Raw genomic sequence first — 16,832 nt, forward strand, 5'->3', positions numbered from 1 at the left:
AAATGCTAGGCTAAGGAGTTTGATGTTATTCTAGCTTCAATATAGAGCCTTCAAAATTTTTGTGGAACATAATCAAACATAAGCTTTCTTTGACAACTTTCTATAGAGAGAGATTGGAACAGTAATCTAGGTAAGAGGTAATGAGGATCTGAATAGATCCTATGAATGGAGATAAAGACAATGAATATTAGAAATGTTGTAAGGATAGAGTTGATCTGACTTAGCATCTGATTGGATAAGCACTGGGGAGGTGGGGAGGAGACCCAGTGACTAGGCTCTCTGGGCCATCCACTTAGGAGGTACTTCATATTTTTGCTCCAAGCATTTTCTCCCGGGAATTTGGTGCCTGGAATTCTCTCCCTCCTCTTCTATTCTGTTTATTGACCTTCCTAGCTTCCTAGAGTGAATGTAAATAGTAATTATTCATTCATTCATTCATTCATTTATTTTTTTGCCAGAAACCTGGAGGGTTTTCTTCTCCCAAAATTTTACATATACATACATGCATGCACACATATGTGTGTAGGTACTGACTAGGTAAAAGAGGCCATTCTCTGCCTCATTTTTAGCCTTAATCACATATTGGGTGTTGCTTCAGGCAAACTAAGACCTATTAAAAGACTTTAGTTTGAAAAGGCCTAGGTCTCACACTGCATCAGGATCATTTCCAGTCATCCTGATCTTTATCTTGCCATTGGATCCAGATAGCTCTGGAGGAAAAGGTGAGGCTAGTGACTCAGTCTTCTCTCACTTAAATCTAATTCACTTGATTGCATATATCATGGCATCATCTCCCTGATGTCATAGACAAACAACGAAATCCCTGTTTTTACTGAAAGTCTTTCCCAACCCCTCTGAGTTCCAGTGCCTTCTTTCTGTTAATTATTTCCTTTTCCCCCTCCTATTTATAGCTTGCTTTGTAAATATTTGTATTCTTATTGTCTCTTTCACTAGCTTGTAAGCTCCTTGAGAGCAGAGACTATTTTTTCACTCTTTTTTTCCCCCAGTGCTTAGAATAGTAGGTATTAATGTTCACTGATTGAGTAAAGAGCTGAGGATCATTGTAATATAGCTATTCTGGTGACAAAGTTCAACAGAAATAATGAAGTTTGAAAGAGCAATAGTTTAAGAAGGGTGATAATAAAGAATTTATCATGCACTCACTCTGTTGCAGACACTGTTAAAGCTGTGGGATACAAAGAAAGGCAGAAACAAACACAGTCCCTGCCCTCAGAGAGTGTACATTCTAATGGGGGAGACAACGGGTAAATATTTTTGTACATGTAGGATATATACAGTGTCTATATCAAAAGTAGTATACACAAAAACTATATACGAAAAGGTGCCAATAACATTGTAAGAGCACTAGGAAGATAGACTACAAGCTGAATTATGAAGAATGCTAAGGAAGCCAAAAAATAGAGGTAAAGTATAGGAGGCAGCTTTTGACAAATCAGATAGTCAGGAGATGGAGTGCTGTGTGAGGAAAAGCAAGAAGGCTAGTGTAGTTGTGTGGTAGAGTATTTGAGAGAGATGAAAGTACTAGTAATTCAGAAGCCAAGGAATTAGGTTATACAAGTCTTTGAAGGCCAAATAGAGAAGTTTGTATTTAGCCCTGGAGATAATAAGGAGCCATTGGAGCTGATTGATGAGTGACATCAGGCCTGCACTTTAGGTAAATCACTTTGGCAACTAAGTAGATGAAGGTTTAGAAAAAGAGATAGATTTGATGTAGGGAAATCAAAAAGAAAGTTATTTTAGTAGTCCAAGAGAGAGATAGATACTGAGGGTCTGAACTAAGGGATTAGCTGTGCAAGTAGAAAAATGGGGATATATATGAGAAAGATTGTGAAGAAAAAAATGACAATTTGAAAATGGACTGGATATGTAGAAGAAGTATGAGTAAGAAGTAGAGAATGACACTGAAGTTTCAAGCATTGGTGACTGAGAGGATGATGATACTCTTAACAAAAGCCCTGTTTTGGACATGGTCAATTTGAAATGTCTATGGGACATAGAAATAATGATGATTGGAGTTAGAACTCAAAAGGTGATTAAGATTGCACATATCAATTTGAGAATAAATTGCAGAGAGATCATAATTGAGCTCACAAGAGTCAGTGAAGTTAATAAGAATGAAAATATTCCTAAATGGAGAACACCCACTATTAAAGGATGGAACAGAAGTAAAGATCCATCAGAGGAAGTAATGGTTAGACCGGAAGAGGAGAAGAGAGCAATGTCATCAGAACTAAGCAGGAGAGAGGTAGTCAGTAGCATTAGTAGTTGAAGAGAAGTCAAGAAGGATAAGACCTGAGATAAAACTGTGAAATTTATTAATGAAGATGTCTTTGGTAATGTTGGAGAGAGCAGTTTCAATAGAGTGTGAAGCTAGTAGAGTTGGAAGTAAGATAAGTGGCTGAAATAAATGACTTCTTATAAAACTTTGTGAAAGAGAGGAAAGGTATAGATAACTTAAGCAGAATTAAGCAAGTTTTTTGTTTGAAGATGTGGGAGTCTTGGACACGTTTAAAGGTTACAGGGAAATAATTAATTGATAAGAAGAGGTTGAAGATGGGAGAAAGAATAACAGTGATTAGAGGGGCAAACCCTCACAGAAAGGAGGGTATAAGCATTCAGAAGATTGCTTGTGAGAAATTTCTTATTCAGAAACCTAGAGCAATAGAGAAGAGATTAGAGAATTATGTAGAGGGATTTTGAGGTAGGGCATAAATGATATTTTTCTCCTTCAGATATTTGATGGTATAAAGGCTTGACAGAGGAAAAAAAGTTTGAAGCAGCTGCAATGTATGCAATGAAAAATCAAAGTGGGATAGTTGGTTGTTATACTTTGTTGTCAAAGAGAACCTAAATGACATCGCTATTAAGAGTCAAGTTATGATATGTCCAACTGTGGCTGATCAGACCAATATGAGCTCAGAATGTTCTATCACAAGGCAGGCACAAAGAGTCTATGTGAACATTTGAGGTGGATTCTCTAAATTTGCACATCTCACATTTCTTTTGGGCTTCTTAAATTCTGCTTTGCTTATAGAGCACAGCTTTTTCTCTGATGAGGGCACACCATGATGGGCATTCCTGTGCCAGGATATTCCATGTCACACAATGAATTCCAAAGTTCTTAAGAGAAATCTTGGGGTTGTCTTTATATCACTTTTTCTGACCACCTTGTAAGCACTTGCCTTCTATGAGTTCTCCAGAAAAATCTTTTTGACAAGCATATGTTTGGTATTCCAACAGCATATTACAATCTCTGTGGTAGAGTTTGAATGCCTGGCAGTTTAGTTCAAGAAAGGACCTCAATGTCTTATTCTGCCATATGATCTTCAGAATCTTTCTAAGACAATTCAAATGGAAGTGATTCAGTTTCCTGGCATGGCACTGGTAGACTGTCCAGGCTTCACAAGCATACAACAACTCTGTAGACCTTCAATTTTGTAGTCAGTCTAATACTTCTTCTCTCCCTCACTTTCCTTCAGAGCCTCCCAAACACCGAGCTAGCTCTGGCAATGTCTTTGTCAACCTCTTTATCAATGTGTAACATCCCTGGAAAGTATCCTGCCAAGGTAAGTGAACTGATCCACAGTATTCAAAATTTCTCCATTTGCTGTAAGCAGTGGCTCCACATATGGATGATATGGTGCTAGCTGATCAAGCACCTGTGTTTTCTTGGTCTTAATTGTTAGGCCAAAATTAGCACAAGTGGCAGAGAATCAATCATAATTTATTGCATCTCAGCTTTATTGGCTCTATTGAGTGCATAATCATCTGCAAACAAAAATTCATGCACTATCATTCCTTTCACTTTAGTTTTGGCTTGTAACCTTTTTAAGGTGAAGAATTTACCATTATTAATGGTAGTCCAGACTTTCCTTTAGAAGTGTCTCAGAGTCCAACCCACGTATTAAGTCCAAAGTCAAGAAGTAGGCTGGAAAAATGAACAAAAACAACTTCACTATAAAGAGCAATTATGGTGACAAAGAAGCTTGACATAAATAAAGAAGAAGAAAATGACTCCAAAACATCTTCAAGCAAAGCTTTAGAGCAATGCACAGATTGGGCACAAACCCAACCTGAATTTTTGAAAGATATATAGTAGGAGTTGGGGCTTTTTAAAAAAGAATTTTAAAATGTTTTCATAAATGGAACGAGTATAATGGGGGGGGATGAATTAGAAAAGAAATTAAAACGATGGAAGAAAGAATTGGAAAAGGACTTAACAGCAACAAACTCACTGAAAATTAGGATGGACCAAATAAAAGCAATAACTCTCTTGAGGAAACAATCATCAAACAAAATCAAAAAGCTAAAAAAAATAGAAAAACTTTTAAGGTGCCTCTAAGTAAAAACAGCTGACCTGGAAAACATACTGAGGAGAAAATAGTTTAAGAATCTTTGACCTATCTCAATGCTATGATTCCTCCTGCCTCTAGGGGGAAAAAGTCTAAACATCAGATTTCAAGATATCTTAAAAGAAAATTGCCTGGCTCTCTTGGAACCAAAGGGTAAAATAAAAATAGAAAGACTACACTTATCCTCTCCTGAAATGAAATGAAAACTTCCAGTAAGATCATAACCAAAATCCTGAGATTCCAGGTGGAAAAAAAGCAGGCAGAAAGAAAGAATTCAAATACTAAGGAGCCACAATTAGCATCACATATGACTTAACAGCAATCACTTTAAAGAAGTGGAGAACTTGGAGTACAGTTTTCCAGAAGGCAAAGGAAATATATTGAGTCACAGACAAGAATATAACTTAACTCAGCAAAATTGAGTAGGGGGGAGGAGAAGAGGAATAGATTTTTAATGAAATAGAGAACTTCTAAGCATCCATGATGAAAAGACCAGAACAACATAGAGACATTGAAATTTAAATAGAGGAGTAAGAGAAAAATTTAAAAAGATAAACATGAATGGAAAGTAATAAAGGACTAGACAAGGATAAACTACTTATATTCAAATATGAGGAGATAGATAATACAGATGTTCTCAGCATCATCAGCTGGGGTTAAAGAAGGAATACAATTAGACTTGGAAGTGGTTTTGTTTTCTTGATGATCTTAAAATAGAGAGGGAATGAATCACTGAAAACAGAACAGAAAGAAAAGTTGGGGACACTTATTTCATATAATCGGAGTATACCTTGTAGACATCTGTCCCAACAAGGAGGAGATGGGAGGAATGTCTGACATTTGAACTTCACCTTCATCTGAACTCGTCAAAAGCAGGAAGAGTACATACACATACTAAAATGCATTTCACTCAATGAGGAAATAGAAAGAAAAGAGGAGGAAAAAATACATAAATGGGATATTAATGAATGTAATGGCATATATTAATGATATAGAATACTATTGTGCTGCACTCTTATTAATGTAACAATCAACCTTGATTTCAGAGGACTAGAGATAAAACAAGCAACCTCTACTTCCTGATAGATCAATGAAGGACTTAAGATATAAAATGAGACGATGTATTTTTGGATATGGGTCAATCTAGAAAAATGTTTTGGTTGACCATACATGTTTGCAATGGAATTAGTTTTTCTTCTGTTCTCAATTGGGGAAGGGAGTAGTGGTTGTGATAGAAGGGTAAGAAGGTAGATTTTGGCTGATTAAAACAAATACGTGCATATATACATATATATGTAAATGGAATCAGATATAGCAGAAAAATCAAGAATGGAGGAAAAATCATTTGTGCTATAAGCAACATGTACTAAGTCCTTACCACATAAGTTAGGATATTTTCCCCCCACCCCCCACCAAAATTGATAATGAAATAATCTTCAAGACTTAAAGTCTTGGTACAACTTCCTGCTTGCCTTAGTTCAAAAACCAATACAAAAGCAGTTGGAGACTCTTTTGACTTGCCACAATGTTGACCAGGTAATTATTGTGGTACAGGAAAGGGAACTGTGCCCAGCGGAACCAGTCCTGCACTTTTTCTGAATAAGCTTTTCATGCTATTGCTAAATAAATATTTTTAAATGTTAAAGGGAGGAAAAAATATAGCAGCGAAGCCTGCTTGTAGAGAACTGAAAATATTAGGTAATCTGCTCAAGTGTTCCATATGGAATATAGCTACAATCCTAAATCATCAAGTGTTCTAGTTATCTTTAAGATAACTGTCTCCCTCCAAGCTACCAAAGGTGATTTTGTTTTCATGAATTTGGGGGAGACTCTTTGGATGAAAATTTCTTGGTTATGGATTTATTTATCTGTGTACTAGCTAAGTAGTGGAAATGATTGCATTGTCTTATAAGCCAACCAACCACTCAACCAATCAGAAAGCATTTATTAAGGATCCATTGATGAGCCAGACACTATAATTAGTGCTAAAGATACAGACCAAAGAAGTTATCTTCAATGAGGTAGGTATGGGGGAGAAAACAACACAAAATGAGTATAAAGAAAATAGTTACAAATTAATAAAAAATAGTAAAATAGAAGGAATACAAGGTAATGGGGGAGGAAATGGCATGTGTGAGAACGAGAAAAGACTCCCTATGTCTTGAAGGCAGAAGGAGATTGCGAGCACATTCTGAGCCTATGGTGGTCCAGGGCAAAGGAATTAAGACTGGAGATGAAATGTCATATTTGAAATAGTGAAAACCAGTTTGGCAGTATTGTAGAGCCAAGGAGGGAGTGATATGCATGTTTGGGGCCAAGTTGTGAACGACTGTCAAAGCTCCAGTTTCTAGTTTATCTTAGAGACAATAGGGAGCCATTAGAATTTGAGAAGGGAAACTATATGGACAGATCTGTGCTTAATGCCTCTTTGGTGGAAATGCAGAGAATGGATAGGAGGGTTCTATGAGCAGGAGAACTGAGTGTGCTAAGGTGCTAGTTTTTCTTTTTTTTTTTTTTTCCTTATTCAAGGACGCTTTCATCTGAGCAGGAAAGCATGGGTTTGAATCCCATTTCAGAAATGTCCTGTCTTCAATTTTTATTGGGAACTTATGTGATATAAAGGAAATAATTCCAATTCTGAGATCAAAAGACCTGGGTTCAAATCTGTCTCTTATGTTTAATATCTGTGTGATCTTTTTCTTATTTATAAAATGAGGGAATTGGAATTAATTGACCTTGAGGTCTCTTTCTGCTCTAGATCTATCATCCTATGTGTATTGGGTGCTTTAGAATAATAGAAAAAGTAACATCCTGTGTCTTCAGAGAGCTTGTAGCCTGGGAATATAGTCATAAAACACTTTAAGAACAATACAAGTTAATATTTAGGGACATTAAGTGGGATAACAATACAGTGCCAGTCTACTAAGCTTGAATATCCCTTAAAAATCAAGATAAAATCCTTTGATGAAGGCAAAGGGGATACTACTCAAAATGCTATGCCTTATTTAAAATGTATAGAAGAGAACAGAATGAAAAACAAAAAGAGACATAGACAAGCTAGACAGCTTTTATAGAATTTATTATATATTTACAAAGAAAAACAAGTTCTACATAATACAGATATGCAATTCTACATAGAAATCCTTTTTTAAATTCTGCTTTGTATATAGAAATAATCATTTTATTTGGTATGATTAATGTGGGGGGTTTTGTTTCATTTTCCTTTTTTAAAAGAATACATATCAAAAATAAGATTTAAGAGCTCAACAGAATTCTGAACTATTTCTCTAGAAATTAATATTGTTATATTTATCTTGGGTTGTTATCTAACACAGATTGTATTGGGGCTTCCTCATGTCAAGATGGGGTAGACTGCAAAATTCTGTTAAATGAAAATTTGTGTATATAATCTATAAGGGCCATAACACTTTGGAGAAGAGTTGAGGGAATAAGAGTTCTAGATAAAGAAATGTTTCATAGAAAATTCATAGAGTAAATTGAATAGTAAAAGAAAGTAACTGGCTTAACCATTATGAATGGCCTTTAAAATACTGTATATTGTAGGAAATAGGGAACCATTTAAGGTTTTTGAGTAGATAAAATAACAGAATGATTATAGTACTTAAGGAAGACTAATCTAACACTTTTAAGCAGATAATAGGCAAGAAAGAAAGATGGGGCAAAGTCTCAAGTTAGAGAGGCTAGTGAGTAGACTTTCACAATAATCCAACTCAGAAGGTGCTGATAATTTTGAAGTAGGATGGTAGTAACAGTAAACTTACAGATATAAGGAAGGATGGATAATTATCAAGATTTTGGAGGAAAAATTGGTCAAACGCTTATGACTGACTAGATTTCATGGGTGAAGAAGAATAATGAGTCACAGATGATTTCAAGCTTTCAAGATTACAGATATGGTTGGCAGCATTGATGAATGACAGGGAAATTGGGAAAGAAAGGAAGAGGAGTTCTTTACGTGTTGATTTTGAAATTATTTTTGATTTGTCTTCAGAACCCTTAGTCCAACTCTTTTTATTCAGCATTCCTCCTTCCTTGCCTTGTGTCATTTATTGAACAAACATTAGCACCAAGTTCTTGTTACACAGGAAACATTTTAGAATGTAGTCTTAAGATCTGATGTTCTGTCTTAATCCTACAAGTGGTATGTGTTTCTCCTTGACTTCTCAAACTTTAGTAACAATGCTGATATTGTTATAGCCCTGAACAAAATAAAATTATTACATTAACTCTAAAGTTGTAATTGAAATGTTTGGTTCTTTGCTAGGTTTATTAATACTGTTGACCTAGAGTTTAGTGAATTAACAAAAGATTATTTTATTTTATAAAAAGCACAGCTAGTTATTATTAGTTTTTTACCCCAAAAAGTTTTTATCATGATTAAATCCTAACATCTTGCCTTGATATTAACATATATAATAGAGATGACTCTGGTTTCCAGAGTTCAAGGTCTAGGAAAATAACCAAGCTGGAAAGGCTTTGAGGATAGGCTAATTGATGGCATTCCATCCCTCTTCTGAGAACAAGCTAATAACTAAGTTCAGAACAACTAATCATTGCTACCTGTAGAATTTTATAGCATTGCATATACTTTTTTAAAAATATATTTTATTGATGCCTTTTATCTTTCCTTCACACACTACTGTGTGTGATATACATCAGTGGAAAGAGTATTTGCACTAATAAAACCAGATACTTATATTACTAAAGTTAGCTGTCATTTTAGAATTCCCACAGAACTCCTCTAGCATAGTTTACTGTAGAAATTTTTACTCCATTTGCTAGAATTTTAAAATTTTGTTCTTTTATTAAAATCTTTCTAAAATGCACTATATATATGTGTGTATATATATATATATATATATATATATATATATATATATATATATATGCTTGCCTTCTTAAATAGAGTGTAATTTAGTCTTAGAGTCATCATTTCAAAAGTGAATTACTATGATGTGCCATAGATGCAAGTAAAAGACAAATCCTTTGTCTTTCCTCACATCTCCTATAAATAAATGAACTGAAATGTCTTAGTTGACATACTTTCAGAGGAATACATGGAAACATTAAAGGTGTGGTTTTTTAGATAAGGCTTAGTGACTTTTTGTAGGTGATGCCTTCAGCATCAATTACAGGTGGCTATTTGGTGCATACAAATGCATGAAAAATGGTCTACATATTTCTGGCTTGGTGGTATTGAAATATAGATGATTATATGTGTCACACGCAGACTAAACGATATCCAATCCCATCAAATGCTACAATCCTTCTATGCAACTTATTGGCCCCCCCAAATTACAAAGCTAGTTTGTCATTTTTGTCTCCTCATCACTGGCTAATTTTCCTTTGCTATTCTTGTCTACTATTTACCTTCCCTGTTGCAACTAATAATTTCCACCATTGCTGGTTTCCACCTGTTTTCCCTTTCTTATTTTCTCCACTCTTTTTGTTTCTTGTTTTTTTTCAGCGTCCTTTCTTTTCTCCCAACATTTCTCTGTTTTTGTGTAAGAAGTCTGGCCTTCTTCTGGTAATGGAGACATTAACAAACTCATTGGAGGACTCCTTTCTTTGGGATAAATTAACTGGTTTTCTCTTATAAGTTGTGATTTTTGGCTTTTCAGTTTTTATGTCTTTGCTGCTATTTCTTTGCCACCAAAAGATGGGGAGGGATGAAAGTGGGTAGAGTCAGAGCCATTTCAGAAGGCTGACCCAGTTTCACTGAAGTAAGTTAAAGTAAATAATATAATTATTTGGATGAAGTGCCATTAAAATGAGCTGTCAATTTTTGTATCAGTTTGGTATTTTGGCTTAGAAATAACCAAGTTTGGCACACTGTAAAATGCAGGAATGAAATCTTATCATGTCAAATAGCATTAGCAATCATTGTTTTTCATTTTATTTTTATGTGTTGTTGGATGGCCCGTAGGAAAAGTGTTTGATTACACATAATTTGCTCTTAACATTATTTTCTCTGACCCTTTTTTACTGTCACTGTTTATGCAAAACGTACTTATGTTTTCTTTGCATTGGTAGTAGGGAGGATTACTTGAGCTATTCCTTCAGTTTTCCTCTTCTGTTGTTCTTTTTATACTTCAGATAACCTTCCAGTTTTTCTTGACAGAAACAAATTCCTGTCCACAAAAATCAAATAAGACAATGTACAAAATGTTAAAAACTTAAAGAAAATTGTAGGTATATATAGAACATCTCCCAATTTTTCCTGTTTAATTCAGAACACTTTTTATAATTAAATTTCTCTAAAAACAAAACATCTTGCCATTTAGTTTTGTTATAATAGTATTTTACCAGCAAAATTCTAGTAAGCTAAATTATACATTAAACATTTTCACTAATTAAAAATTGAACTGCATATTCTTTTCTAAAGATAAATTCATGGGGGCAGCTAGATAAAGCACTGGATAGAGCAGTGGCCCTGGTGTCAGGAGGACTTGTGTTCAAATCTGGTCACAGACACTTAACATATTAGCTGTGTGACCCTGGGCAAGTTTCTTAAGCCCAATTAAAAAAAAATAAGTAAAAATATATTAAAATTATATAGATCTGAATTTGGCTTTTCCCTTTGTAGACACTCCATAACTTGTGCCCTGTAAGTCAAAAACTTAATCTTTATTACCCTTTTAATAGTAGTCACTTCTTGCAGACATCATAAATTTAAAATATCACAGAATTAACATCCAAGTAAGTTATAGTAGCTTTTGCATCTACCCAAAAGGAGCAGTTATATCTGATGTTATTAGAGAGAACTATGATCAAGTTCTATCAACCTTGAGAACTCAAGTACTTTTCAAATAAGGGCTTGTAACTTAGAATATGTGACCTTAAATATTTTAATAATTATATCAACATATGTGGTTTCTTTTGTGATCCTATGTATTTTATTTTATGTATTTCAAAACAGTATTCCAAGAAGAAATCCATGACCAAAAAAAAGTTAAGAATTACTGTTTTAGAATTAGGGTAGATTAAAAAAAAAAAAAAAAAAAAAAAGAGGGTAGATTAAAAAAAGATGATGAAGAAAGGTAGATGCTTAATTTGAAATTTATATGAAAACTTTCATAGAAACCTTACAATTAGAATTTTAGTTTCCAATTCTGGAAACAAAAGTTTCCTGTTAGAATTAAACAAATGATATCTCAAAACAGCAATAGTTCAGATTTTAGTAATACAAATTTAGATGCTAAAATTGTTGAAATGTTACCTGATTTCTAGTTTTATAAAACTTACTTAGCATAACTATTGTTACTTATGAATTTTGCTTTAGAGTAAATTTTATTTAGGTATGTTTTCTTCCTAAGTATATGAAAATCTCTTAGTTATCCCTTTTACTTGGCAATGACAGAGGCCAACAGTTTTTAGAAATCAGTCCTACTATTTGAATTAAAATTAATGGCTATATTAATATTAGCTTTCTGAAATAAAACATCTAGGAAATACAGGGAAAAGATCTAAGAAAGTAGACCCAGTTTTGAGGGCCCGGAAAAACTAGGACTTGAGTAAGATTTGAAAATTATTATTCTGGTGAATTACTAAATAGTAGGCATTGAACTTAGCATATAACACAGAGGTCTTAACACTGGAGACTTGACTTTTCACAAAATAAATAGCTTTATTCCATAGAAAGCTGAGTTTTCTTACAACAAAAATATTATATTAAAAATATTTAAAAGTACCACTCATAAAAATACTACTCAAAAGTACCCTCACTTTCACTGCCAGTTTCTAAATTGATTGATTCTTATTTTGCCTCTTCTTAATCCCTAATCTCAGACTTTAAAAATATATATGTATACATATAAATCCAACTACTAAAATTGCCAATGCCTTTTTTAAAACTATATTTACCATTTGGTATAGCTGAAAATCAGTTATTTGAAAAGGAATATATAGGAAATTGTGATCATATATAGGCCTGAACTTGTACCTGTTTGCATCTAGTACCTGCTATTTTAGAAGGAAATAAACCTGACTCTATAAATATGCATTAATCTCTGTGCAGTACCTAAAACATCCACAACATGTACATGTGTTTTTAATAATATGTGTGTATGTCCCTGCATGTATTAGATCATGCATGTGTGTGTATACATACAAATAAGTGCACAGATATATAATGTTTTAGCTTGCAGAATGATAGTTGTTATTCAGTTTCCTCCCACAGAATAATGTTGGAGATGATAGAACTGAATTAAAGCTTACTTTCTTTCACAGAATTCCTCAGAGAGAGAAGACTGTAATAATGACGAGCCCCCTAGGAAGATAATACCAGAGAAGAATTCACTTAGACAGGTATGAAATTCAGTCTAACTTTAAACACACACACACACACACACACACACACACACACACACACACACACACAATTCTCAACATCCCATTGTCTGCTATGGAGTTTGATCACTTAGAAATTAGACTGGCTATCTCACTACACACACACATAGATATAGATATACATGTATATCTCCATTGCTAGCTCCTGCCTTTAAAAAAAAAAAATGCTTCACGCTATTTGTGGTGAACTAGTATATGACAGTCAATTTCTTACATATAATGAAATCGTAATGAAGGTTAGATTCCTTGTGTAGGAAAAAGAACTTGATTTTTTTTCATGGGCATAATCAATATTTGGCTTAATTATAAAATTTGTTTATCAGATCTGACAGACCTAAAGTGGAAACTAGTTTCTTTTTAGTTATAGATGGTACTTTTTCTCCTTTCCATCTTGTTTTTCCCTAAGAGACAGAATTAGTTATGTATGGTCATGAGAATATCCTAAGAATGGAAAAATATGCTTTTCTCTGTTTCTACTGTTTTGTACCATCTTTCTTTGGAACCAAATGAATACAAAATGGATTGCTTCCAAAAGCCTTAGTTTCTGTAATCTTAATTTAGATTCCCACTCACTTGGGTGGTGAGCCTTATTTTCATTGTAGCACTTCTACTAAAGATGGCTTTCAAGGGTGTCAACAATGATTAAAAGGCATCAATAACTAACTTTTTTATATCTCTCCCAACGTTCCCTTTTTTTCTGCGCACCCTCTCCCTTTCTTCCCCTCTCTCCCTCTCACAAAAATGGAATGGAGAGGAGAAAAAGCACCATCCATAACTAAAAAGAGGTCAGTTTCATTTTGGGTCTGCCAGGTTTGATAATAAATTATATAATCCTCAGCCCCAGTCATTTTAATTCTAGGCTCTAGTTTGCTTATCGATATGTCTAACGATACAAACACATACAATGTTAATTTCAGGAATATATATATACATATATATATTTAAAGTCCTTGCAACTTTTTTTTTTTTGTATCTATTGTGTATTTAAATTATTTTTCAGTAAGTGCTATGTTCCATTTTGTAAACAAATTAGCTTGATGGATTTAGTTCATTTTAGTAGGTTTGGGAGTTGTATTTTTTTTTTTTAACTAAATATCAGTAATTTTGAGATAGTCAGATTGTAACTTGGTCACTTAAAGGTGATAAGTTTTTGACCTCTATATCCAAATAGAAGAACTTTATCAAGTTAGATAAAATTAGAGGTAGGAATACTATAACTATTATACAGAAACAACTGTCAGTTAACAATGACATGAGAAAAAAAAGTTTTGGCAACTTTATTTAAGCTAACAAACGAATTTTCACTCTGCAAAGTTATAAATTAATTTTAATAGGCTGGTCCAGATGGTCCATTTGGAAAATGGATAGGCTGATCTGTTGAAAATTAAACTAAATTTATCTCTCTCAGACTTCAAACTGAAGCAAAAGAGAAAATCGTGCCCATTAAGTCCAGCACATACAGATGGACCAGCAGGTCACACATGGGACTAATCTGATTCATTTTAAAAATAAATGCATGAGTTATTGAATTATTTTACAGTTGCAAGTTGTGTCATGTGCAGTATTTGAAAGGGATTAAATTTTTTTTTTGTATTTCTTTTAAAGCAGCTTTTCCCTTCTCCTCCCATTTAATTCAACAACTTCCTTGCCCACCCTTTCCCTAGATGACTTTTCTAATACCTATCATTCAGTGTCGAGATCCAAGCACTAGAGATTAATTAGGTCATGACGCTTTTCCCTCCTCCCTTCTTTGTCAGGGGGTTTTATCTTTATTCTCTTTATGAAGAGCATGAACTCAGTGTTCTCCAAAAGAGAAATGGCCTTTAGAAACAGGAAAGTAAGAGATCCTCCTGGGGCTCTCAGAGCCTTTTAGCTCCTGGGTGTTTTAACAGCTCCATGAATGTAGATTTGTAAATTTATTGCAGTGCCATCTGGTTTTTTGCTTCAACCAGATTACTGTTGGCTTGTAGCTGTCTATTGTGGTGGTCACTCCCTAGGAGCTTGCCCTCCCAATCTTAGGGATGAGTGATGAATAGCAGGGGTCAACATAAGCAGGTCACAGGGCAGCTGTCCAGGACTGCCCTGAACTTGATTACCCCACTGTTGTGGTTTTTGTTTTGTTTTTAAAGATAAGGCATAGTGCAGGTTGTTTAAACTCCCCCTTTCCCTCTGTTGAATGGAGTAATAATGAAGTGCCATTTGTTGTTATTGGTTTGTTCAGCAGACAAGCTCTGTTGGGGAAAGATGTGTCAAAGGTGCCTTGTGGGCTAGTAATATATAATCAGGATTTGAATCATGTAAGCTGTATTTCAGGTTAGACCCCTAACTTGGTATTGTTGATACACAGCATTTTGATAGGATTTCAAGAACCTCTTCTTCTATATTTTTAGAAAGTTTTATTTTTCCTTTTTTCAATATATGGGCATAGTTACATTGTAACCAGCTTAGTATCATTCAAACTAAACTTACAGTGTTCAGAGATTATTTGAAATATTTTTAGATCCTTGAGAAAAGGCTATTACCGCTATGATAGTATTAGCTTAAAAATGTATTTGAATACTAAAAATAGTAGCCCAGTGACACACTATCTTTTTTTATCCAGACAAGTCATTTTGTCTGCCTGATTTCTCTTGTTTCATTTTTACTAGCAGCAAATAAGAGAAATAAAAAGAAAAGCAACATACTCATTTAGTAGAAAGTTAATGTCTTTTCACATTTATAAACTTCACCTTTTGATTCTAAAAATATGGAATGTAATTTGGCATGAAGTGGCTCAAGTTTTTTTTATCCTTTTCCCCTTTAAGTTAAGTCAAGAAAATGTATCTATTACTTTCTTAGTTTTCTCTCCTATGTTACCTTAAGAAAATATGGCCTTAACGATATACTAGTTCTCCCAATGCTTCTGTATTAGTGCTAATAAGATCTGTCAGCATAGGATCTCTATGTAATTGAGTAAATTGTGACCGCTGTCTAATCCTTCCTCTACCCCTGCCCTTTGTGTATGTGTCCACTTACCATCCTGAGAACGTGGGCAGTGATAAATAAAGCATTCATCAGACTTCTCTAAACTCTTTGAAAGCAGCATGATGCCAGCCCTCTAGTTATATTTCTTTAAGTGTTTACGTTTTTCTGTATTCTTTCTCTTGTGTGGCTGGAACCCTGGGGATGCAAAGCCATGAGAGAGGCCAAGATGCTAACAAAGTAGCTGTCCCCCTTGTTAGCTAGTTCTTTTATTCTTTAAAAACAAGATAAAAACCATCTGGCTCAGGGCATTACATTTTCCTCCCCCGTGCACCTCTATAGATGGAGAGTTCACCTGCAGTGAGGGTTTACATTGATTAGGGAGGGAGCAGTAATTCAAGCCTCCATCCTCTTCAAGGATACTTTGCAGTCTTTAAAGGTGCTGACCCACTGAGTTAAACTGTCAAGGGAGGATAAAAAAGTAGCTTCATCCCAGGAGGTAACAGCTGCCAGGTTTTCAACACCTTGCACGCTGCTGGAAAAATGTCACAATTGTCAGCAGAAAGAAAAATGACTTGGTTGTCATCTTCTGTTAATGACAGGACTCTATAAAAGGAAGGATTTAAACCTTTTAGAAACCGCAAGGAGTTGTTTTCCCTGCTCTTTCCTCCCTCTCCCCATTTAAAATTTTAAATCCTGGGTTGTTCCAAGTAATCAGGGCCTTGGAATGTCTCCACAGAAGCAGCAACAAGCAAGTTAAATGCGCTTAAATAGCCCACTATAAGCATGGCAGTGCAGTGGGCATAGCTCCTTTACACAGTTGGATGAGTAAGAGGAAAAAGTAGCATATCACCAGCACACAAAATGACATTATGGTGTGTATTAACAAAACAACAACAACAAAAAAAGTCAAATTCATAAGCCAGTGAACTGAGAGAAAACATACTGTATTTCTGCTCTTTGGAGGACAATTTGTTTTCAAGCAGCATCCAGATGGGTAAATACCACGACATTTCTTTTTGCGAGAGATCCAGTTTTTCCTTTAAAAAAAAAAAATTCTAGCAGCATTTACTTCATTTAATAGCTGTAGTGCTTGGATATGATAGCATTCCCTTCTTTCTGATTTGA

General features: G+C 34.5%; 1 protein-coding gene across 13 annotated transcripts in view; it reads left to right on the plus strand.

Moving 5' to 3' along the window:
- Positions 1-16,832, plus strand: part of BTRC (beta-transducin repeat containing E3 ubiquitin protein ligase) — a 182,248-nt gene that overhangs the window by 85,948 nt on the left and 79,468 nt on the right. For 5 of the 13 annotated variants that reach the window (XM_074295378.1, XM_074295375.1, XM_074295383.1 and 2 more), the window contains one exon: positions 12,624-12,701. The exons of 2 other annotated variants lie outside the window; for them this stretch is intronic. In XM_074295378.1, the coding sequence (XP_074151479.1) occupies positions 12,624-12,701 (78 nt within the window). Of the gene's footprint in view, positions 1-3,500; positions 3,588-12,623; positions 12,702-16,832 lie in introns of all 13 variants that reach the window. 6 more of the 13 variants (XM_074295368.1, XM_074295374.1, XM_074295370.1 and 3 more) reach the window with 2 other exon arrangements.

Source organism: Sminthopsis crassicaudata, chromosome 2 (assembly GCF_048593235.1).
Source record: "Sminthopsis crassicaudata isolate SCR6 chromosome 2, ASM4859323v1, whole genome shotgun sequence".
Taxonomy (NCBI): Eukaryota; Metazoa; Chordata; class Mammalia; order Dasyuromorphia; family Dasyuridae; genus Sminthopsis; species Sminthopsis crassicaudata.